Here is a 25,383-nt window from a genome sequence, read left to right on the forward strand (position 1 = left end):
TAAATTAATACAGGTTAAATGGCTGACTTCCTCTCTAGGTAATATTTAATGAAAGCTTGTTCTGCCAGCAGACTCTGTGATTAGAGAGTTGATTGGCACAAGCCTGGGATTCTTTGAGGTATGACAGATTGTCCTCATCGCTCTCGTCATTCGCAGCCTTTATTTGGTCCATCACCTTACAAAAGATGGCATCTGACCTATACTCTGTGAGAGGAATATGGGCGCAGAAACACCCCCGCTCTCGACAGCAAATACTTCAGGACTGTGATTAAAAGATGCCTCAAAATGGAAGATAAATGTGCAAGGGTTAAAACATCTGAGGAAACACAAGATGTAGGAGTTTTCTTGCCTGAACTGCTATTATTACGTCGCACCTAAGGCATAAAGTGTGTTTTCTTATTGCTTTCAGTTATCTATGAGGAAAAACTGGTACAGGACAGGATTATTATATAAGTATGTTGCACACATGCTGCACATATGAAAATTTCCATTTTTTTCTTTTTTTTTCAAAGCTCACAACCTGTTAATGTTATTAATGATGAAAAAAGTGATACACAAAGAGAATTCACAAATGTCAAGGGCGACATGTAGCTGTTTCAAACTCTCCGTAAAACTAAAGTGTTTGTTTTAGGTTAAAGGTTGGTAAAAGATTGGTACCTGATTATACCTGATTATAAAAGTTGCATGATACCGGCTTGCCAAGTAATGCTGGTCTGTACTGGTCTCAGGAATTCCTCTGTCACCCTCTCTTTGCTTTACTGAGCACCTATTCACCAGTCAAAGTGGACATATTGGACTCACTAAAGGAGGAAAATCAATGTGTTGTAGCGGTGCGTTTCCTCTTCTAATTACAATGAATTATCAAGCCCACGTGACAAGACCATCCGGGACGATATTGCTTTTTCAATCACCCTTCCAGGTCTTCTTGCCTCAGTACCAGGCTTTATTTGAGAGCTGAGAATAGCAGCTTGGATAAATACAGTTTCAAGGTTAAAAGACGCCTGTGCGCCATGTTTCAGTCTTTGCTACCACCCTGTGGTGATTTAGGTTATTGCATCTTCTTTAAACAAAAGATGTATAGTATGACATATTACTAAAAATAGCTTGCCTCACCAACTCAAGCAAAGAGACTCAAAATATTAGTTTTTATTAATATAATTGCAAATTTGTACATATCATACATTATAACCCATAGATGAATATAGCTATTTCTCCTTTTCATGATATAAAATATACAAGAGATCAACTTTTTTTATTATTTTATTGTTACAGCAATTATATACATGGGAATCAGAAATATTCGCACTTACATCTCCTTGAGGCATTTATATAAAGTGGTGCCTACCTCTGATCAGATTACATCTTGCTCACCAACAGTGCCAGTTCAGATTTAGTTTGTAATTCCACTGATAACCACATGGGGCCAGTCTTGCTGCAAAAATGAAGGACCCGCCACAGGCGAGACTGGAGCTAGCAGGTGAGCTGAGGAGGGCTGACATTTTTTGGATGGGGCTCAGAAAGCTGTCTCTTCTCATATCGCATCACAGTATACCCCACACAGAGGAGGAGCCCGTATCACTCTCCCAGTGCGTCTGGTTGGGGTGGGGGAGCCCATCCGTGGCTGACAGAGTGAATAAGTCAGCAGATCAGGAAGAAAACAGCAAACAGAGACGACCTGAACGCTTTTGTCTGAGCAGGCCGCCCCTTCATCGCTGCGTGTGGCTGTTAAGTGCACAAAATGACTCTGCTAGTGACCCAAAACATTGTGTTGTGTTGTGAGGAAAAGCTTCAAGGAAATATGTGAAACATCCTCCGATTTCCATACCACGTCATATCCCATTCCATCTGTGGAGGGGAGCGAAAAATTCATGCAGGTGTGTTTTGGAGACAAAAATACTTCCACGGGGTTGATCTAGAACATGGCTGATGTCTGTCCTGAGATAAACTCAAATCAGGGTGGAGCCCCTGCGGTGAGATGACAAAATAGACAGGGAAGCAGTTGGTATGATATCTGACTCTTGCTTGCCTGCTGTGCCGTCTGGAAAGGTGGATTACAGCAATCCAACAATTTAAAGACTTATAACAGTTAAAAAAAGAAAAAATCATCTGCTTTATTCAAGAATGGTATACTGCAGCATCTTGGTATACTGCATATAAAGGACATTCAAAATGACATTGTGACAAGATGAACATTTATCATGAATATGGCAGCTAAGATAGCGTAAAAGTGCCCGCTATAAGCTGATTTGGGATATGTCATGACACAGAATGACAGATGAGCTGCCAGCAGCATCCATGAGCAAGAACACCTGGATCTCTCCAACATTAATTCCTTGCTGAAATACCTGTCCAAGTCCCCTGCTGAGCCCTGGCCCCCCTTAATCCTCCCACCTACTCCTCTATATCCTCGGTCTTCCATTCAGTTCAGACACTGGATAGTGCACTGTGCCTGTGATGGCACTCTGATGCCCTGGGCACTCGCATGTCACATAACAAAGAGCTCAGATCAGCCCCTCTGAAATCGGCTGCTCTCAGATCTCTCCTAGCCTTCAGAAACGCGTCCTACACGCACCCTACACGCACGCACACATACCAAGGTGTGAGTCATAAAAGCACAGGCAAATGTCAGGGAAAGAGAGGCAGGGAAAAGAATGGATACACGCATGCATAACAGGGCTGGCAAGAACAGTGGAGAGGCTGATTGGGAGGGGATGAGCCAGAGTGGCAGCCAATGCGCAGCTCTGCATCTTGAGGAAGCGAGAGAGGGAGAGAGAGAGATGGAAAGAGAGGGAGAGAGCAGGAGGGGTGAAGCTGAGGCAGTCACTCTTAGAGGGAAGGCTCTAGTGCGATGCTTTTGGATGTGAGCTGCTCCCCTCTAACCGGTCTCTGCCCGTCTCTTTGACTGAGCCAGTAGTGTGTGTGTGTGTGAGAGAGAGAGAGAGAGAGAGATTGGTAACTGCTTTACCAGCTCTGGGGGCTCTGCTGCTGCTCAGGCAGAAGCTGTTTCCCTGCCTAAGCTGTCTGGAGCAGTGTGGGGTCGAGTGGAGCTGAGGTTCCAGGGTAGGGCAGGGTAGGGCTGGCTGTTGGGCCGCTTGCACCGGGGGGCCCCCACGGGAGACAAAGATGAGCGTTCCCATGCTTAAGATCGGGGCAGTGCTCAGCACCATGGCCATGGTGACCAACTGGATGTCTCAGACTCTGCCCTCTCTGGTGGGACTCAACGGGACCACCATCTCCAGAGGGGGCACCTCAGAGAGGATTGTCAGCGTGCGTATGACTTCATTTGCCTAATTGTTTTTTGTTTTTTGTGTGTGTGTGTTTGTTTTTGTATGAGCATGCTCGTGTGAATGTAAGAAAGAACATGACTGAAGAGGGAGTGTGACATAGCAGAAGACAGTGAAGAAATGGGATCTGGCTGGCACTGAGTTGGTCTGTGGTTATATGTTTAAGAGAAAGAGCAGAAGGGATCCAGAGAGGGATGTACAGATGGGAGCGGGACTTCCAGAGTCTGTCCCAAGGGCTACGCTGTAATAAGACAGAGATGATGGAGGGAGATATGCATGTGAGAGCAATGTTTCAACCAAGCATGAATGATTCCGGCGTGAGAGTCACATCAAGTATAATAATTCTAAATTATGGGCTTGTGGTGGTGAGTAATGGTGAGAGGTACAGAATGCAGCGGAGACGTCTGAGGTAAATCATATGTTTTTTTTTTTGTTGTTTTTTTTTTGCGAGGGTGACGGACGGTTGAGAGCCGTCCTGAGTGATGTTCAGGCTGATCCCATCTGTCAGTCACCTTCACGGTGGAAGGGATGGTGCTCAGATTCAGGGGTGATGGGGAAGACTGAAAAGCTGAGACGGTTTCACAGGTTGGGATATGTCATGCCCTTCTCCTGCTCCATTTGTCTCTCATTCATCTCCCATTTAAAACGCTGAAATCTTAGTAGGAGAAAAAAAACAAAAAACAGTTGGGACTCAGTCATATTTATGCTCTGTCTTAATGCACTCAAAAGTCTGAAAGTTCTCTGTGTGTTTACCTCATTGTAGCAAAATAAATTTCGTGGCTCATCAGCGGTTAATAATTGCTTTAGCTTCGATCCTGAGTGTGTCTTTATGGCACCATGCCCATTAGGCAAATGCACTGATCTGTCATAGTGACAGAATGAAACTGGATGTCCCAAGTGGACTACGACCATCTGGTGATGTGTGTATGCATGCGTACATTCACATGTTTGCGCATGAGTACGTCCGCGTTCAGATTCTGTCGTTAAGGCTTCCTTGTCTCAGGGGAGAAGGTCCGTCTGCTTGAGGAAGCGTTTTCTTATCTATAATGGTTTGTTAAAACATCAATGCACCACTTTAAGTCTCCTCAATGCTGCGGTGTGGTGTCAGGTTGACATGTTTTCTCCGAAGAAAAAGAAGTTTTAGTGGAGCGTTATCGGGAAAAAGGTCGAACACCTGGCCAGATATATCTTCATCCGCGCTGCTTGTCTGTGCCACAAGTTGTGCATACTGGAAGTCTGCAAGTCGTTTTCAGTGCAACATCAAAGTGAAATCGTCAACAGTGGAGACGCATAAGTCGTGTTTGGATTATTTACGCCATTAAACTCTTCAGCACTCACTTTTCCCTGGAGGGCATGGCCTGGATAACAAGCCATGTATTTTCTGTACCCGTTTATCCCGCTCAGGGTCAAGGGGAATAAAAAATGCTGCTTTTCCATAAATTCACTCCAATCAAGGCTCATGACCGGAAGCTTTACGGATTTGCATTTCAAAAGGCTGGATACAATCAAATATTATATCGTTGTGAGTGGATATTTTCTATGAGGCCGACTTCATTCATTATCAGCGGAAGGAAAATGCCGCGATTGAAGTTCATTTCATCAAAGTTTCATCAAATCCGATGAGCCAGTGTGATGGTGCCAGGAGTTATTATAACAGTATAACAGTCTGTTGTGATGGGAAATGTCTTGGCTTTGAGACAGCCATAATCTCCCCTCATAAACAACGGCGGCAAATAAAACTTTAATGTAAAACCTCGCCTCAAAGTCCCATCAGCATTAATGAGACATTTGCCTGTGATGATCTCAGAAGCAGTCATGACTCACAAATTGTTTAGAGCGCAAATCAAAGACAGTCTAGTTGCGGCCTTGTGACAGTCTGGTGCTAGCGTGCCGGCAGCTTCTGCGTGGCGCCCCATCTAACCCCTGGCGCCGACGCGTGCTGCGTTCCATGTTCTTCCAGCTCAGAGCTGTTTTCAAAGTCTGCTTCGCTCGCTTTCTGGGCCTGTCTTCCAACCAGCTGATCCAAGAACACAGCTGACTGAGCTGATGTGGGCATTTCTGCGATGGCACTGAGCACAGCTCTGCCCGGGCGCTTGTACACATCTGGATAGTGCAAAACCATGTTCCTTAATGAGCAGAAGAGACTCTGGAGCTCGAACACAAGAGTTAAATGTTGTTGGAAAGCGTGGTCAAGCCAAGACAAGCTATACACCTACAAGACCTGCTATGTATATTATATTACAACACATCTTGTATAAGCAAAACAGCGAAAAAATAAATGCAATACACATATTTAAACTACAGTTTTACATTACATTTCAACCCTTAAAGCCCATCCAGGAGATGGTACAGGGGGCTGTGATGTTCTGAAAGATGCTCTACATCAATGCCACTATGGCTAAGTCCTCTTCACTGTTTGGGATATTCAGCAGAAGCTGTAATCCTGCATCTGAGCTCTGATTTTAGCGAAGCACGTTTAGCACGGTTTGACACAGGTGTGGGGTTTCTGAGCAGGGCAACACGAGAGGAGATCAGGGGGAAATTCTCCCTGTGTGACGGGAAGCCAGACAGACGGGGTCAGGGAGAGACAAGGTTTTAAAGATAATCCGCAAACGGGAGGCCCGACATGAAGTTCAGAGACGAAATCACCGCTGAATGATCACGGTGAAATCCTGGACTTAGGTTTAAGATTCAAAAATTTGGCAAAACAATGTGTTTGGTGGAGGTAGATCATCAGTTGCTCAGTATGTGTCTGTCTGCGTGTGTTTTAGTATCATTCAGCGCACGCAAAATAGTCTTGTTGGCAAGATGCGGAAGACTTGTCCGCGAATTAAGTATCTGTGATAACAAAGGCTACTGATCATCGCTACACATTCAAGGACCACAGCACAGTCAAGTCAACAAGTCCAGGAATACTGATGTCTTATAGTTTATCTTTTAAAGATGGGCATGCATAAATCATAATATTATTCTGGAGCGTCATTATCCTGCAGTGAAAGACTGAACGGAAGCCTCTGTCAGTGTGAGCGTGAGCTGTCTCTCTCTTTGATACTTAAAAAAAAGTCAGTAAATCAAATATCCCACCATCAAAACGGGAGCACAAGACAACAAATGGGCACGTACAAAGACTCAGAAAATGATTGGGGTCACCGGGCCTCTGGCTGTCGAGCTGTGGAACTGTAAACTTTATCACATCCAATGTGCAATCCAATAAAGTAGATTGTAAATATTGATTCTTGGTTATAAATTAGAGATTAATCTCCTGCAGAATTTTATTCGTACACTGTATTTTTTTATGTTTATTGGGCTGCTTTCAGCCTAATTTTATTTGAGTTCAGAGCCTAACAGTTGTCCCCTAAAGCCTGGTCACGTGAAGTAGTGAGCGGAGCAGGAATCTGAGTTTCAAATCGTTTTGATACATTAACTAATCACGTTATACCTTGTCTACAAAGCATTATTGATTCCAGGCAAGCGAATCAGGCTTTTCAAATTCATTTGCGACTGTGAGAGCGTAACTCCAATCCCCAGAACTTAATCGCGAAGCACTGCCTCATCCTTCAGAGGCAAATTGACAATATCACAATTCACACATTGCTGTAATCCATATTTCCACCACTGAAGCTCTGACTGTGTTATAACAGTTTATACAGTGTTTTCTCACACAAGCTACCCTGGCACTCTCTCAGCTCCCTCCTCTGCTTAGCACCAGACGTGATAGAGCTGTCTTGTACCCATGTAACAGCAGAGTGGATGCCAAATGCTTTCCACCAGGGCACCCGGTATGGCTCTGGCAGCCCACTCCAGAAAATATAAAGCGCAAGTTGTTCGTTTGTACTGTAAGTGGTGAGCACTGACGAGTGCCTTTTAGTCTCACTTCTCCAATTTCTCCAACTAAGCCTCCAATTAAAAAAAAAAAAAAAAGAAGAAGAAGAAGAAGAAGAAAAACACTTGATGCATCTGCTCACCCCCACTGTCGCTCAAGTGTGATCCGGATGGGAACAAGCCAGGTGCAGATGGAAAGTGAGCAGGACTCTGCTCAGAGGGGGCGGCAGTCACGGGAGTGATGGAGTGGGAGAGAGCGAAACGCAGCAGGGAGGAAATAAAGGAGTCAGCAGGGAGAAGGGCATGATGAGTTTATGAGTCACATTATTGACTGGCAACCATGCTGCTCTGATTGTGGTAATCGGTTTTCCTTGGGAGCAGGATAGACCAGGGACTTCGCCGGGAGTCTTCATTGAGTTTATTTTAAAGGCCAGCATCTGGCTGCCGCATTGAGGACTGACTGATGGTTCGCCTGAGTAGTGTAGGCGTGTATTTGCATGTTTATGTGGATCCAGTCAATTACGGCAATAGCCACCTCATTTGAAAAATGAGATGTGGTTGTTTGGCCGTAATATCGATAGAAATTAGGTCTTTGCAGCAGAGACAGATGTTACTGCTTTGCTGGGTGGAAATATTGAGACAAGTTAATACCTGGCATAAAGCAGGGAGAAGAAAGGAAAGAGAAGGGGGACAAATTACATAGGTTGTGCTTCTTTCTTTGCCATCATGGCTTTCAAACAAGCATCTATCCTCGATATCCTACAGTCTCATTATCCTTCTATATGTCTCCATGCACATCTTTATCTCGGTCCTCCTGTCCTGTTACGCTGTCCATCCTCGGTAGTGTTGCCGTTTCTCAGGTGTATAGCTCCTCACAGCGTGGCAGTCGGCTCGCTCCCATATCTCAGAACTTGCTGCCTTCTTCTGCCTGTTTGCCTCTTCTCCCTGCTGCTTATGAAAGTTATAATAGACTTCCCGTCATGCCCGTAAAGTAGGGAGCTGTAGATTTATGATCTCATTTAACTTTGGCTTTACAGCAGCCAGCTCCAGGGTCGTTATAATGAAACACCGGAGGAAGTCCATTCGGCAACTCGACAGTGATACCACCAGCTCCAAAGTCTAATTGGATAATCCCTCTGAACTTTGTTAATCACTGAGAGCTCAAAGATCTTGAGATACTCTGAGCCGGAGAAAATAACCCAGGTGAAAAGCACAGTTTGCTAGTTCTCATAGCAATCTACACACTTATTATTTAATGTAAGTAAGAGTCTTGGGACTGTAAAGGAGACAGCACAGAGGAGTTGAAAAGTTCAATTCAAGTTTACATATATAGCATCAATAACAATACAAACTGTCTCAAGATGCTTTACAAAAACCGGCCTGAAACCTCAAGAGCAAGCCTGAAAGTGACAGTAGCAAGGAAAAATTCTCTTTTATCAGGAAGAAACGTTGAGCAGAACCCAGCTCACATGGAGAGACCAGAGAAACAGAAAAGAACTGAAACGAAGAGCAGGAGAAATAAGATAAACTAATTTCTGTCAGAGATACATACCTGAGACTGAAGGTAACACATGGAATCTAATAATCGAACACACAGCTGATGATCTTATGTGACAGGTTGAGAGTATAAGAGGAATCACGGGTGGGTTGGGGAATTGTCCACAGTCATCTCTTCTTCAGCTCTCTCAGCAGGGATTCACCTGACACTGTGATTCCTTATTGTAACTGGGCAGCGTTTGAACTGAGCTAGAGGAAATTAGAGCCATCTGTCTCTTCCTTGTCAGCTTTTCAAACCACAACTCTTCCCTTTCTGTCTACGAGTGTATCAGTATCTTGTATTTCAGTCATTTTCTCTTGGGAAGATAGGAGGTTGTGGTTGGAAGATATATGGCAGCGGCTGATGGTGAGGCTTCGTACGCCCAGTCTGTCAAATGTGTTATCACAGGGAATGGAAGGAACTCCGGGGTGGTACAGAACGGTCAAGTTAGACATCAGCAAAGAGTAATTATCATTTTAGCGAACGAGCGTCAATTGATTTCTTATTTCTCTTGGTCTCTGCAGTCGCCCGTTGTTTATACTGCCGCTGTCTTCTTCCTTAATGGGCTTTTGCATGGCAGCCATGTGACAGCTTAGCTTCAAATCTGGCACTTACATATTCTTTTTCATCCCTCACATCAAATGGATGAATTTCTGGGACAGTGAACTGAACGCCTTCTCTCTGCCGAAACAACTGTCTGTGTCTGAGAGGAGAGGATTATCCTCCAGACCCGAAGCGCTCCAGCTAGCCGCCACTGATAGCGCGCTGATAATAGCACAGGTTATGTTATCATCTCGGCGCAAGCATAGCGCGTTAATGCATGATCTGCCTACGGTGTCCAAACATTGTTCATGCTTCAATTCACTTGGCATATCCTGAACACAGTTTTGGATAACTTCTAGATTAGAAAAATTCATTTTTGGGATGTCTGAAAGGCAAAGATTGACGTCTTAAAACAAGCAATTTAAATGATCGACTCTTCATTACAGAGAGAATCGTATTTACATAAATAAACTCATGTTTCATGTGTCACTCAGACATCGCTTGCTTATATGTGGATCATCTTACAGTCAGCTACAAAGCATGCGGGAGGCAAACCACATTTGCATTTAAGAATTACCTCTTTTCTCTTGCTCTCCAAAGTGCCACTGTGATGGGAACGGAAAAGTTAGCGCAAAATGGATAGGTGGGTGGTAATGAAATTGGAACTGATTCAAATAAGCTCTTAATTTCAGCCCAGCATTTATGAAACATTAATGAAGTGAGGAGAAGATGTGTTGCTGCGAAAGCCCCCTCGCTTATAAAGAGCGCAGCATGAGGTTAAACGTGTTGGAAAATGACGAAAGGGTGGTAACGGAGCTTGGAAGGCTGCAATACGTTGAATTTTAAACCTATTCCTTTTCACTGCCCACTATGTAACATCTTGTTTAAAAAGAATAGATAAAAAAAAAAAGAATAAAACCAGTGCGACACCAACTGTGGCTCCCTTTGAAGTCGATGAAGCAGCATGAAAAATTGATGCACACTTCTGCATTCATTCGCGAGAATCTTTCTAAACCAAACGTGAATATCTGGTGCGTAGGCAGACAACCCCCACATGGATATTAGATCATTTTTATTGAAGACGCATACCCCCCGAGTGAGTAACTTCAGCGGATTCTGCATTTTGAGACTGGCTAACCTCCACCTGTTATCACTGCAGGGTATCGGTCGTAATGAGAAGCCACTGCGCTCTGCTGTGACCTCAGAACCAGCTATCTTAAACACGTTCATATTATTACAGCATCCGTGTTAAACCAACAACAGTTCTGCTGTAAGCAGGTACTGCAATCGCACACTTTTCCAAACAAACCTGGTTGGGGGTGACCTGTAGTGCGGCCCCTTTTTCAACCACACATCAAAATGCATGAATGGCTAAACGTTTAACTGGAAGGGTTTGTGTAATGTACACCAAAGCTTAAATGTACAGCTCTTGCATGCGTTATCCAGATGCACACAGGCGCGCCGACAGGAAAACGCAGACGAACACACATATGCACACTGTAGCGAATCAGAAAATCCTGACAGTGAGTGATATGCAAATAGTGAAACGCAGACCAGAAGAGAAGCCCTCACCCCCCCACCCTTGAGGCGGCGACAGAATAAAAATACACTGTCAGATCCAGCCGAGAAAAACTGGTAGAGGCTCTTCTGCCGCGCTCTTGCCTGCCCTAACTCCAGCTCTCGCTACTGTGGGCCTCTCCGTTGCCTCTCCACCTTACAGCCTTCTGATGCTCTATTGTCTCAAAAGAACGGAGGCTAATGATAAGAAATGTGCCGGCTGACAGGAAAGAAAAACCTGAGCAAGTTAGTGCAGAGACTGGCTGCACAATGGCTCACAAATATGCACGGATAATTTAGCCAGAGGGCCAATAAATTTCAACAATGAGTCATTCACATGCAAAGTAGACATTCAGTCACCCTGAAATATTACTAATATATATATATAAATACTACTGTACGAAGAGAATATTTCTCCTTGCTTGGTTTAATTAAGTTTTTATGCATTCATTTGAAAAGGTCACTATTCTGCTTATATTAAACATAATGAAAGATCTCAAATAGGAAAATAATTGCATGTGTAATTGTTGAGGCCTGGATGTGGTGATTAAGCAATGCCCACAGGTGTAGCACGTGTGCCGCAAATCGGTTTGGAGTAACTGACTGCGAGAGAACAAGAGGGAGGGATTGTGAGACGAGAAGGAGAGAAGCAAAGGTTGGTGGAGTGGGTGGACTACCAAGGGATTGGCAGGAGTGACGAGATGTGACAGAGAGCACATTGGCTCGCAGGGTGGTTGCTACTTTACACTCCGATCACACAGCTCCCCCCCACCTCTCCATCCCCCAAGACATTTTTTAATCTGATCCCTCGACCCCGTGGAGATGAGAGCACGGCACAACGCTGCTCCGAAGAAAAGCAAAAGAGTGACATGGAGCCAGAGCCATTATATTTCCAGACGTTTCCTTCCACTTATGCGGATGGGTCTTTAATTTCATCACCGGAATGGCCGGTCCTTCTCTCGTTACATTTCTGCCGTCTGTGCTGACTGTGTGAAGATGCGGTGTGAATGGACGGATAGCCATTGACAAGCCTTTGCGTAAACTGCGTGTCACGCACACACGTGCTCGGGAGCACGCAGCACTACTTTTGATTGGGTTAGCCGGAGAAAGACATCCATCCTTTTAGCCTCGCCCCTCCTCCGGTGGTAAGGCGACCGCATTATTGATCCCGAACGGCTCCATTTCCTTTCAGTGTCCAAACTTATTAGCTGCTCTGCTTTCACACATCCTGGCCTTCAGTCCTCGCGTTCCTTCTGTTCGTCCTTTATCATCCCCCATTTAGCTGTTGCTTTATCTCTGCCTTGTCGTTGTGGTCTCCATCCCTTTGTGTATTTTCCACCAATGTTCCTGTCTTATCTTAATCTGTTTTCTCCCCCTCCTTTATCTTCTGACTCTGATATCCATCTCCACCTCTCTTCTGGCGTTTAACACCACCTTTTGTCAATAGACTTTCTGTCTATTTCTTTCCAGTTAATGTTGAAATTACACTGGAAGGGATTTTGAGTCACTGGGGGCCATTATTTGTGTCTGGGGAAGAGCGGCTTTTGACAGAGCTGCAAAGAGAGAAATAATGCAACGGAGCAATCATGACATTGCAGCTGACTTATGGTGACAGAATGGGCACAACTAATCAGGATATGGAATGTATCAAAGAGCCTCTTTTTCCTCCAAACATTTTCTGCAACACTTTTAAGTATTAGATACATTTTATTGGTTTAGAAGTATTTTATATGGGTGGAACACTTTTCGAATTACTCTTGATGTGTGCTGGCAGAATAAAATATCTTCTCTGGCCTCATGCATTTTGAAATGCCTCGCTCGGTAGTGGCACAGATAAACAACACCCGACAGAAATTTTCTTTACTTACACGTCTCTGTGTTCCCGCAGGCTCTTTACCCGAGCCCAGAAGAGGGCTGGCAGATCTACAGCTCGGCGCAGGACGCAGATGGGAAGTGTATCTGTACTGTGGTCGCACCGGCCCAGAACATGTGTAACCGCGACCCACGCAGCAGGCAGCTCCGCCAGCTCATGGAGAAGGTGACAGCTGTCTATAACGCACTCACGACTGTGACCCACACAGACACAGAAACTCCCACACTGTGCTCGCCGTGTCTGTCACGTACATTCTGTTGAAGGGAACAGTCTACCTTTACCCACACGGCGTATCAGTCATGCTTATGGACATTGCGCAGAAGGGAAGATGGTTCTTGAGTGACAGTGAGTTCCTAAAAGTGAACAAAGCATGAATTGCCTTGATATGGTTAATATCCCACACTTATAATGTTGGATTTATAGAAACAAAGCCTTACATGGTAAATGTTTCTAATGAAATAAGTGTTTAACAAATCAGTCAAGACGGCAAATGCTTTGTTTACACACTCAGCAGCACATTTCAGATGAACCCTAACCCTGTCTTGTTTTAGTGAACGCTTGTGTCCTGTCTGACAAGGAAATAAATTCAATTACATTCAAATCATTTCCAAGCAGAAACACATGCTCCATTGTTTAAGCTGCCAAGCAAATACTCTATGTATTATTTAGAGTGTTGCTGACCGGCAGGGCAGTGTATGCAAATGCAATTTCCCGCGCCTGGTGCATAAACACACAACCACAGATCTCACAACTGATCCACAGCTGCTCGTTGACACCTGTCTTTCCACATTAACTGAACCTGAGGAATAATGTTGCATAGCACTCTGTTGCTCAGGCTAAGGTTAGCCATAGAGGTGCTGTTCTCTGCTCTGCTGCACAATAACAAGAACAACAACAACAAAAAAAAGGCGAGTAGGTGGAAGAGAGCATGGAGCAAGCCAGAGAGTGGAGTAGAGTAGTAGATAGAATAGTCGAATAGTAGGAATAAGATGCAAGGGAGTCGACATGGAGACGGCCTCGTGTGGAGAGGCGGCAGTAAATGGAGATGCTGAATTGGCTCTGAGGCCCTGGTGGATCAATGAGACACCTGACTTCATATATTGCATTCATTCGCATGGAAGTGTGCGTTCTCCCCCGACAGTCCCCTGTCTGCCGCCGTTTCGAGCACGAGTTTGTATTCCAGGAGAAACAGCACGGCCTGAAACAGACAAACTTCATCAGACTATTTGGAGAGAGCGGCTGTGTATATGCAGTGCATTCATATGGTGTGATTATCTGTGTGTGGGAGGAACAGGCTTTGGGGAACGCACCTCCGCCTAAAGACTCTTTTAGTGGAAGTCAGTTGGTTCGAGCTGTGCCGAAGACTGTATGCGAGCTCCCTTTCAGGACGCTTCTGCTCCTTGTCCGTTGAGGGGTGGGGAGGATGGAGATTGAGAACGGAGAGTGAGGGAGAGGTTTAATGCAGGAGACGTGGACGCGGTCTTGCTCCTGAACCTAAGGTATAACAATGTAACTGAAGCTCATATACATGCAGCACATACAGTATATTAGAATATATTAGAGCCACGATTTATCAAGCTCATGGGGTTTCTTCTGACACTGACAGTATTTTAATCAGCATTGCGGTTCAGTGTTGTTTGCTGTGGTGTGTTCCTGTAGAAATAGACACAGTTCTTAGGTGGGAGAGGACATAAAATAGATGCAATATTTCATAAAAAAGTCTATATTACTCTGACTTTTTTTTAAATCTCAGACATTTTTATTTTTATATTTTCGGGGAAAATAAGTCATAGCTGTCTTAGTCAAACATACAATGTTATCCGTTTGTTAATTCTGTGACAGAGAGACGTAGAGACATCAATTATAATTCCCTAGGCCACACATTGTGCTGCTTACATACAGCATAATAATACCTAAAATTAAGCTAAATATCCCCAGTCTGAGACAACCTCAACAAAAACGGTAAATTATTCGCTTTGCAAAGATATTATTCATTGTTTTGTTGCATTGTGTTATGAAGTGTGGGTGTGTAAGCGACTGTGTCGGTCCTCTTTGTACTGTATGCACATTGCCTGGAAGACGCCACCAATTAGAGCCAAGCGCTGCTGTCTAATATAGCCCACATCCCAGCCTAATGAGGACACCTGGGGTCAGCACTGTTTGAGTTGTACACGGGTAAGAGCTGCAAGTTAAACAACAATGGACGGGTCTGCGTGTGGGCGCACATAACAGCTCCGCAGCCGCCACAGAACCCGTGCGGTGAGAGTGGACCAGGACCGCTAAAGCTCTCCCTGACACAGAAAGCCAAGGATACGCTAACAGTGTCAAAACAGCCCCTCCGCTCAAAGAATGCTAAGCAGCCTTGTGCAAAACCCCTATTCAGCTTTCTGTAAAGCCAGACAAAATGTCACCCAAAGCAGAGCTGACCCTGAAGGATGGCGGCGCGAGAACGCTCGCTGCGGACTTTTGAACACCTTATCCCCTTTTGACCTCTCTCCCTGCTCTGCTGCATTGAGATAAAGTGAGATATGAGGGCTCAGTGTGGTACACACACACGCGCGCGCCGCCTTAAAATTTGCTACTGAGTGAGTCATCACACTGGATACGAGGCAGACACACCAGCAACTGAGTGGAAATCTAGGAAGGTGAAAGTGGGGAGACTCTCATGCGGCCACGGGAATGTGTGAAATGTCAGGTGTTTGTGGATCGGTTAGGGCAGCTCAAAGGACAGAGCGGGCCCGTCTGTCGCCAGCGCCCTGCAGGATGATGACATTGTGTTAGTTTAGACTTCCCTCCCCTGGCACATTTCACCCAGACATTCCTCAGCCAATTCCATTCTATATCAAAATAGCTTTAATTGGCGCGGAAAATATTTTGTGACCAAATGTAGTAGTAGATGTAGAGTGTAGATGTCTGCAGGCTGGACACAGACTAAATGAGTGGGCTGACAGAGAGAAGGCAAGCAAGGCATTTGGTGCAAAACAGAATTCATGCCAAACTGCGACCTTTGAGAGTTTGGTGTGTTTTTGTTTCTGTTTGGAGCGATATATATAAATGAATAAAGAAGTTTTGGGTGCTAGCTGTTTTGACGGTGCGTCTCTGCGTGGGCGGGCATCTGTTCGTGTGGGCGCTTGGGCATATGCACACGTGAGCCTCCTATATATGCACAACGGCCCTGCAACGTTTGTCAGCGCCGGGATGATTTTTTGGCCAGTCTGGAGCAACGTGCAGGAGATGAGGAGGAGTATGAAGCTGTAGGCTCCTTATGTAGCAACAGAGTGGGCTGTAAAAGAGTGAGCAAGCGGCGTACTTAGCAAAAATTAAACATAGTGCAAAACCGAGTCCTCTGAGGACTGAGATTCAATAAACTTAAGGGCATGTTTGCTCCTGAATGAGGTTCATTCTATTACATAGTGTATGTATTCATTATCTTGTGTACACTGTCGTACGACTGAGGACCGGCTGTCGTTATTCTCATAGCTGCGCTAACTGCTGAACATGGCGACTTTCACTGCATAATACTGCATAGAAACTTAACTTTAACCATAACTTTTCATTCTTTTTTTCTGCTCTCGCTCATAATTGCGAGTTCAAAATATTAAGGCCGCAGGTAACAGAGAGCTGAATGGGTTCACTGAAAAATCTGAGAAGATATTACTTTCTTATGTGAGTTGGAATATTACAAAGAAGACCTGCAAAAGATGAATGTCTTCCAACTCATACACCAATCACTCTTTTCAATATCCACCTATCGCTGCGGCGCGATGACTAATCACAACAAGCGTGGGAGCGTGGGTTCATTAAAGGACTGCAGACTAACGTTCAGGACACAGAGTTTTCTGAGTGATGAGCACACAAAAGTATAAAGGGAAAATTAAACATTTACAATAAAACTGTTGTGTGTTCCACGTGACAGGTGCAGAACATTAGCCAGTCAATGGAGGTGCTGGACCTGCGGACATACAGAGATCTACAGTACGTGAGGAACACTGAGAGTCTAATGAAGGTGGTAGACGTAAAGCTAAAGGTGGCCTCTGAAAATCCACGCAGCCTCAATCCGAAGGGCTTTCAGGTAATCGGCCGCCTCTCGCCTCCTCCCCCCATGGTGTGAATGCGTGTGCATTACTCTCAAATGAATGCAAACACTGTTGACTTGAAGCTGAACGTGAAGTTTTTGCCAGATGCAATTCGACCTCTTCATCCGCAAATGGTTGCACAAACACAGGTATACAAACTGAACTTCAGGATTAAATTCGAGTTGTCAAGTCATGCACTGATGTGTTCTGAGTAAATGTACGTGCTCCTGATTTATTAAATCCCTGGATCTAGAAAAAGAGTGTTTTATTTTCCTGTGTTCCTTTCTTTACATCCGCTGCTCTTTCTCTTCACTCGGCTTCTGTTCCTACTCTATATACTTAACATTCTGGCGTCTGCTTTTAGATAACAGGCACATATATTCACATTTATCTCTACCTTATCTCTCTGCAAGCAAAGGCTTAGCTGCCATTATCAGCGGGCCTTTTTGTCTTCCTGTCACCGCGCTGTCTCACCAGGGCTTTCTCCACATTTCTCACACTCTTACAGATATTAGATGGACCATAAAATAGTTTGATTAAAAGACGCTGTGATAAATGCTAAGTGTGCTTTACCGCTGGGCCCATACATCAGCACGGGGACAAGCTTGAATAGCGGTGTTTTTTTTTGAAAGGCATTCCGATGAGGGCAATTAAGATGTTTATGAAATGAGCTAATTCGGAGGTAAAGCACGACATAGCAAAAACACGTCAAACGGAAGGCTTTGTGTCCCTGCGTTTGGGGGAGCTGTGGAGTAGAGGCGCTAGAGATGCAGCTTGGGACCGGGGGGTGCCAGGTTCGCCCCTTGCCGTGTCCATGGCTGTGGTGCCCTGAGGAGGCATTCAACTCCCTGGACGCAGCCCCCGGAGGTACACACGAATGGAAGAAATTTCTCCACTGCAGGATAATTAAGGGTTACAATTTGTCTGAATGCAAATTTGCTATCAAACTAAAAGAAAAAAAAAAAAGGTCACTGACAAAAAAAAGAAGCAGGATTTGACCAGAGCAGGTTGGCTGATGAATGCGTGCAGCTTAAAGTTGCCGATGGCGGAGAGTGGGAGATTAACGAGAGCGAATTTCTGCAGCTTGAAAAAGTGAAAATGAGATTTATGATGTGGCGCCACAGGGCTGAGAGCTGCTCCATCACCAGATTTACGATAAACTTTAACAAGGAGGAAACAGCCCCTCCTGCAGCGGGCCACACTTTATTGATACATCTATTCCTCGCTCGAGCCTTCCACCTTCCACGGAGGCAGCCCGGTTCTCCAGGTGCTTCCCACCTGACAGCCAGAGGGCACGTTTAATTTCTTCGTTTTCGGTTCTGTTCATGTCTAAATGACACAGAGACAAAGTTTGTAACGAGCAGCGTGTTGTTGGTGAAAAAAGAAAAGACAGTTTGTCAAATTGAAAGTAATGTCTCACTTAAGTGGTTTCCACTCCACACAGAGAATAAAAGGAAAAGTAAAGTCTGCACTTACGAAGTGTAAAAGGAAGCCTAGACAAATAAAACAAGTGCGAGCTTGTTCAGCAAAGTAGCAATACAGCCAATAAAAAACAGAAAACAAAACTGACAAATGTTGTGAAGTGCATTGGAGGCAAAGGGATGCGCAGAGCAGATAAAAGGAAAGAGATATCCATTTTCAGCGTGCATGCCAAAAATGTCAGGGCTACACTAATTAAATCTCATTAGAAATTAAGTGTTAATAGGTTTGAACAAATGAACCAGCACCAAGCTACATGAGAATTGAAAAGCAACAAGAAAAACAAAACAAAATAGACACGAACTCCCGGCTGAGACATGGCCGACAAACGAGAAACTAGTGACTAGTGCGGTCAGCCTCATCCCAGGTCCTCCTTATTCTAAAGGCATTATCTTTCCCGTCCCCCTCTATTTTTCCACGTCTCCCTCCTTCTCTGTGATAACTGTCACAGGAGCTGAAAGATAAGGTGACCCAGCTGCTGCCCCTGTTGCCAGTTCTGGAACAGTACAAGGCTGATGCTAAGATGATCCTCCGCCTTCGGGAGGAGGTGAGGAACCTGTCCTTGGTGCTCATGGCCATCCAAGAGGAGATGGGGGCGTACGATTACGAGGAACTGCGCCAGAGAGTCCTGCTACTGGAAACCAGGCTCCACTCCTGCATGCAGAAACTAGGTATAAAACGCAAATATGGGACGTATTTCATATATGCGAGCGTTGGCGTGTGGCTATGTTTGCTTAATTGGAAATACATTATCTAATATCCTTAAGGCATTTAGACAGCTTCATTGGGATCATCAGTGGGCAAAACGTTTGCACATCTACTCTAGAAATATCCACATAAATGAACAGAAATTGGCCTACAAAAGCCCAAAGGAACAATAGAGTTGATTTAGCATTTGACTGGTGATTAAAAAACGATTATAAAAATATTCACTTTCATAGATTTAGTTAACAGATTTCTTTAAATGCTTTTCGAAGGCAGGTTAAATTACAGTAAAAATTTAAACAATAATGGAAATGGACACCACAATAAAAAGGTTTAGTTCAAATCAATCATGATTTGAAAAAAAAAATATGTTGATTTTTATGTAATAAACTCACTAATCAAAATGTCTATATTGATTGATCTTGGCCCTGAAACTTTGCCCAGATGAAACTGTCCAAACTTTCCAAATCACAATACAAATATGGCAGCAAACATCTGGGCATGTGTGTGTATGCCTCTATTGAAACTTCTTTATTTCGCCCTTTCCCTTTCTTTGACCTCCAGGCTGTGGGAAGCTCACCGGCGTCAGTAATCCCATCACAGTGCGTGCATCCGGGTCAAGGTTCGGCTCCTGGATGACGGACACCATGATACCCAGCTCAGACAACAGAGTGAGTTTCTCATTCCCATACGGCCCCAAAGTGTTGACTATGTAACCAAAGTCAACCGAACTTTATCAGCTGCTCAGTGAAAAAAAAAAAAAAAAACCCAACCCTCACAGCTGTGCTGCCATGGCGCTTTGGTGATAGATTGACTGTTTTGCCTGGGTAGGACTTTCATGAGCTCCAGACAGAGAGAGAAATGGGAATGCGAAGCTGAGTCACTGATTGATAGCATCTCTCTCCCTCCTCATCGTCTTCCTCTGTCACTACAACTCCAGCTGATTAATCGTCAGTGAAGAAATAAATGAGCTGTTTGGGCTAAAGTTTTCCACATCACCTGGGTAATTACCAAGAGTATGTGCTGTGATGCTCGGGACCCAGACAATATCTTAACAGCTTCAGCTAATTATAAATGCCGTGAGGTTGGGCAGGCGCATGGTAAGAAGCAAGAGGAAGATGAAATAGTGCTGGAGAAGTAGAAGAGTGTGTTATTAGCCATCTGTAGAGCATAATGGAATTTGATGAAGTTTAAGAGGAGAGATGAGGTTGGCCTTTTCCACCTCTACAGTGAATCATAAGAGCCTAAATAGATATTGGGGGCAGAAAAGGTCGTTTTCTGTGATTGAATGCCCTGATCTTTGTCTTTAATCACCTGACTTGCTGAGATGATATTGAACTCTTTAGATTGATCTCTCGTTGTATTAATAGCCGGATAAATCAACAGTGTGGCGCCAGCATACAGCAGCCACCCTAATCATAGAGGAAACCGTGTGTGCATGCGTTAGACCTTCGACCTAACTTAGCTCCCGCATTCTGCTCAGCCCCAGGGACTAATTTAGTAAACACAAGAGAATCAACGCTTAATGCTCCGTAATCCCCCTTCGTCCATAATTCAGCGGTCGCACCTCTCCACCCATGAGTCCTCCAATACCCTTTCTCACACCTGACCGCCACCCAAAGTGTCTACATTACACCTGAAGGAGGAGGAAAGAATGAGACAACAATCAGAATGAGAGCCGTGTCTTAGCAAAGCTCCCCTTGATGTTGAGGACAAAATAACTCTCCAAGCCAACTGCAGTTTAATTAAATCAATTAAAATCTGAACTGTGCCTTGGCGGAAGCACTGAGGGAATGAGATGAGAGATGCAGCCAGAGAGGGGCCATGTCGGTGGAGAGATCCGCTGAGAGTGCTTGAGGAAAAAGATAGAGTTCCTAAATGGATTGATTTTCTGTAAATGTGGACTGGAAAAGGGCAGGGAGCACTAGCCGCGGTTGACTGCAAAGCGCAGCCAACATCTTCACTCCCACACGCAGAGCATCGATTGTTCCGCACACACGCCAAAGTCCCCTTGAAGACATGTACGGACTGACCACACGCACTTACCATTCTTAGTTCGCTCGGGGCATCTCCATCAGTGATAATGAAGCGTTATTTACAGTGTCGCCAGATTTACCCAAACCTGTAACTTTTGATTATTTAAATTGACATCTCTTTCCAGGTGTGGTCTATGGACGGTTACTTCAAGGGGCGGCGCGTCCTGGAATACCGCACCATGAACGATTTCATGAAGGGCCAGAACTTTGTGCAGCATTTGCTCCCACACCCGTGGGCCGGCACCGGCCACGTCGTCTACAACGGCTCGCTGTACTACAACAAGTACCAGAGCAACATCATCATCAAGTACCACTTCCGTTCTCGGAGCGTGCTGGTGCAGCGGAGCCTGAGCGGGGCCGGCTACAACAACACATTTCCCTACTCCTGGGGCGGATCCTCCGACATCGACCTCATGGCGGATGAGAACGGCCTGTGGGCCGTTTACACCACCATCCCCAACGCCGGGAACATTGTCATCAGCCGCCTGGAGCCCCAGAGTCTGGAGGTGCTGCAGACTTGGGACACGGGCTTCCCCAAGCGCAGCGCAGGAGAGTCGTTCATGATATGCGGCACATTATATGTCACCAACTCCCACCTGGCCGGTGCCAAGATCTACTTTGCCTACTACACCAACACATCAAGCTATGAGTACACAGACATCCCATTCCACAATCAATACTCCCATATCTCCATGATGGACTACAACCCCAGGGAGAGGGTCCTGTATACCTGGAACAATGGACATCAGGTGCTTTACAATGTCACACTTTTCCAGGTTATTAAGACTTCTGGGGACTGAGGGCCCCCAGTGACCCACTCGAATACTGCTGTGGGACAAAGGGGCTGGGTGGATGTGGGTACGTGTCGTGGGAGGTGTGGGTTGGGGGCTTCAGTGTATGGGTATAGGCTTGGATTTTTTTAAAAGAATTTCAATCTTCATAGAGTGCTATTATTCACATTCTCAAAAAACACGCCGGCAGTAGAGTCGGTAAAGATACAAAGACTGAGCGCTTCTGTTTTTTCTTTTCCTTTCTTTCTTTCTGTGATGAGCAAGCATGGTTCTTTTTATTTGTGATGAAAAATAAATATCCTCTTTACCATTTACGACTTTGTATCTTATTTCCACTTTCATTACAAATTGACTTTTGCCGCACCTCGGAGGGGGCGAGCAATGCATGGCTTCAGAAAATGAAAGGCACAGATAGCCGTGACGATTACTTTGAATGCTGTCATTATGTTTTCTTTGGCTTCCGCGTTCCTCATCCAAACCCAGCTAATAAACATGAAAATATGGAAAACACTTTCAGAATATATTTGAGTGTCTTTTAAACAGAAAATCCAAAAACTGAAAAAAAAGAAAAAAATGAAAATATGCTAAAAAGCACAATTTCAGAGTAAGTGTCATCCAGGAATAATTATATTTTTCTTGCTGATAGTGGCAAGGCGAGGAGCGCAATAAACTATGAAAACATTTCATTCATTCTTACAAATATCAAAAAGCCTGGGCATAACTGTCTGCATGTGCTTTTTAAACTTTTAGTCTATTTGATTTATATACCAAGGTGAAATGAATGTGAAAGCAAAGTAGCGGGCAACAGGAGCAGCTGGTGGTGGGAGAAGAACATGCAGAGAACAAGAGAAGAAAAAAAAAAGGCATCCATACTTGAGAAGAATAATGAATATTTTCTGTTTTTGTCATTTGTCAGACACCAATCACAGCATTTCACAGCGTCCATCTGCAGAGAAATGCCCGAACACAATTGACATGAGTCTGACAATGCATCACTCACTTCAGGCATTTCTAAAGCCAGGTCGGAATTTTCTGCTGCACGGAGGACACAAAAAAAACGCCATTTATTTCATTTCAGCCTCTTGCAGATCCATCCATTCTTTGCACAGGCCATGGACAAGGAGCAATGTAGGAAATTCCACCTGTCTTGTCCTGTGTTACCATGGCAATCCCATTCTTCCAGTATGACCTTTCTATCAATAAGTGCCACGTGGCAGAGAAACTCGATGAGTTCGTACACAGCAGTGTCTGACATTTAAAGCACAACATAAGACACAATGACACGAAGCATTCAATAACATAGGACATATTAACTACACTATGCATGGAAAATACATGGAATTACAGCCATTTTATTCCAGGTGTAACTCAGCAAAAGCAGATAGGAGCTAACAGCTAAACGGGCTCTCACTGTTAAATAAGATTCTCCACAGTCTGCTCGCTCACTGCCAAAACGGAGAATAAAAAAGATGATTGGACTCTCCAGCCAGCCGCACAGAAATAAAGTCACGGCCTACTCGGAATCCGCAGACAAATATGAAGCAGGGCAAAAGATAGCTCACCGGAAAAGTGTTTCACGATTATCATATAACAAAGTTACAGTTTGACCAGCGCACGAGGGTCAGGCACGACTGGTTGTGGCCAAGATTGGTCACAGTTTTCCATCAACAAACCTGGGTCCTTAACAGAGGACTGGGCAGGAAATAATGAGTGCACACGGATAATATGGTCTCTGCAATCAACCACCCTGAAAAATAAATCCTAGGACAATGGAAAGATGCACTCATCTGAGAAGTGAGAATGGAAAAGCTATACACTGGGTCAAAACTGAACCAGAGTAAAATAAAAAACACATTTATATTAAATGATATGATAAATTTGACCTGGAGGACAATACAATACAAAACAACAAAAAAAGAAAATGCAGTCTCAATAAATAAACGGCTCTGAAAAAGCTCATGCTCTTATCGTTTTTAAATTTTTATTTATTTTTTTTTTACTTTTCTCTTTGCTGCCTGCAGTATAGCCCTCATACCACACCAGGCAAATATTAGCCTCTTCAAAGATTGTGAGTGTGCTATTGTACCAACCAATGTTCAGACCAAGGACCTGGAAGTGCAGCGATACTCACAATACACATCCTTGACATGAAGACCAGCTCAAAGTTGTAACCCATACGACCCCTCAGATCATCTCCCGTTAATCCCCACTTGTGGCTGAGCAACAATATCTTTCTCAGCACAGGATCGTGTCGAGACTAAGATAAGAAATGGATTTAAAGTAGTGGTTGTGATTCAGGGGGCCTGAAAATATGGTGAATTAAATATATATTTGCAGGCAAACTTTTATATCTAAAGACAACAGATTCTTTTTTTTTTTTCAAATAGTTAAATAGTGATAGAGACGCGTGAAATACAACTATTAGCAACTGCCACAACACCACTTTCACTACTCTTACTAGAAAATACACTAAATAATATATTAACACAATATGTGTAAGTAGAATATGTAAGTGGAAACTTTCACTGTTGAATGCGTACTGTAACTGATTGGCCACAAATTAAAAGTGTAGTGTCAAGGTAAAAACACTGAAAATGTAAAAGATGTTAACATAAATTTGTGATGATTAGCAACTGGTTAGTATGATCAAAACTATTTGACAAAGCCTTGTCTTAAGAAAGTAAAGAAAGCCTGGACTAATATGCGCTGCTTGGAATTTCGCACAGCACAAAACAGTACACGAGCTAATGAGTTTGTCGCGTGTGGTTAATCGCGGGAAGAAACTTCAACTGGAAAACTCTCAACCATTTCACCATTTGAATATTTCATCAAAGGGGTCAGTAGTTTCTGCTAGAGAAGATTTTCTTATTGCAGAATTGTACGGGTCCCCACGGGAAAAAAGAGAGAAAAACATTAAAAGTAAAATTGCCCTGAATAATAAATAAGAATACTAAATTTGTATTTGGAGAATGTATTAACCCACATGAACCCCACACCATTAGCAGCCTTTATTAATGCAGCCCTGAAAACCAAATGGAACAGTAGGCTGCGCCGTGGCCTCGCCTGCTTGATTTACTTATTGGCTATGAACATGGATACGCACATGCACTCGAACTGATTGAGTGCGGGTGTCAGCGATAGACCGGGTTTGACAGAGTGCGTAGCTCGAGTTTCACAGACAGGAGCAGAGATACCTCCGACAACTGAAGAATTAAGAAGCAAACCCAGTCCCCACTTTAATCACGCTGCAATCCGCGGGAAGAAGGGTTTGTTTTGATGGAAACACAATCATCCGTGTGAGTGCAGCTGGTCCTGAGATACTCCTCTTTGATTAAACTGTAGCGAGGAAGCAGAGCACTCATGGTTTCTGTCCCTTCTATTCATCCAGCAGTGTAGCTACTTTCATCCTCTCACAGGCAGGCTCGCGAATGGCCCCACTCTTGCTCCACACGTCTGCTGCTCCGCTCCTTCCTTCACTGTATCATTATGCATCACCTTCCTCATTAATTGCACCCTCAGTCACACTCGGAACAACACCTCCTTCTCTTCAGATTCACAATAAACAAACTTTTCCTCAACTCTGTGCCCCTTGAGGTGATGCAGAAGCACTCTGCGCAGGGCTTTGAACATTTGTTTCCTCATGATTAAACATAACTTGCACTAAGTTTCTTTATCCCCCC

At 44.3% G+C, this 25,383-nt stretch overlaps 1 protein-coding gene across 3 annotated transcripts in view; it reads left to right on the forward strand.

The window, feature by feature from the left end:
- olfm2a (olfactomedin 2a) overlaps positions 1-22,017 on the forward strand; it is a 37,543-nt gene extending 15,526 nt beyond the window's left edge. Inside the window, exons 1-6 of one of the 3 annotated variants that reach the window (XM_047572623.1) lie at positions 2,784-3,267; positions 12,632-12,781; positions 16,533-16,688; positions 18,623-18,842; positions 19,441-19,547; positions 21,038-22,017. In XM_047572623.1, coding sequence (XP_047428579.1) covers positions 3,124-3,267; positions 12,632-12,781; positions 16,533-16,688; positions 18,623-18,842; positions 19,441-19,547; positions 21,038-21,712 — 1,452 coding nt within the window. In that variant the 5' untranslated portion in view covers positions 2,784-3,123 and the 3' untranslated portion in view covers positions 21,713-22,017. Of the gene's footprint in view, positions 1-2,783; positions 3,268-12,631; positions 12,782-16,532; positions 16,689-18,622; positions 18,843-19,440; positions 19,548-21,037 lie in introns of those variants that run through there. The other 2 variants (XM_047572624.1, XM_047572625.1) reach the window with 2 other exon arrangements.
- The last annotated feature ends 3,366 nt before the right edge of the window (positions 22,018-25,383 follow it).

The sequence above is a fragment of the Mugil cephalus genome, chromosome 20, assembly GCF_022458985.1.
Source record: "Mugil cephalus isolate CIBA_MC_2020 chromosome 20, CIBA_Mcephalus_1.1, whole genome shotgun sequence".
Lineage (NCBI taxonomy): Eukaryota > Metazoa > Chordata > Actinopteri > Mugiliformes > Mugilidae > Mugil > Mugil cephalus.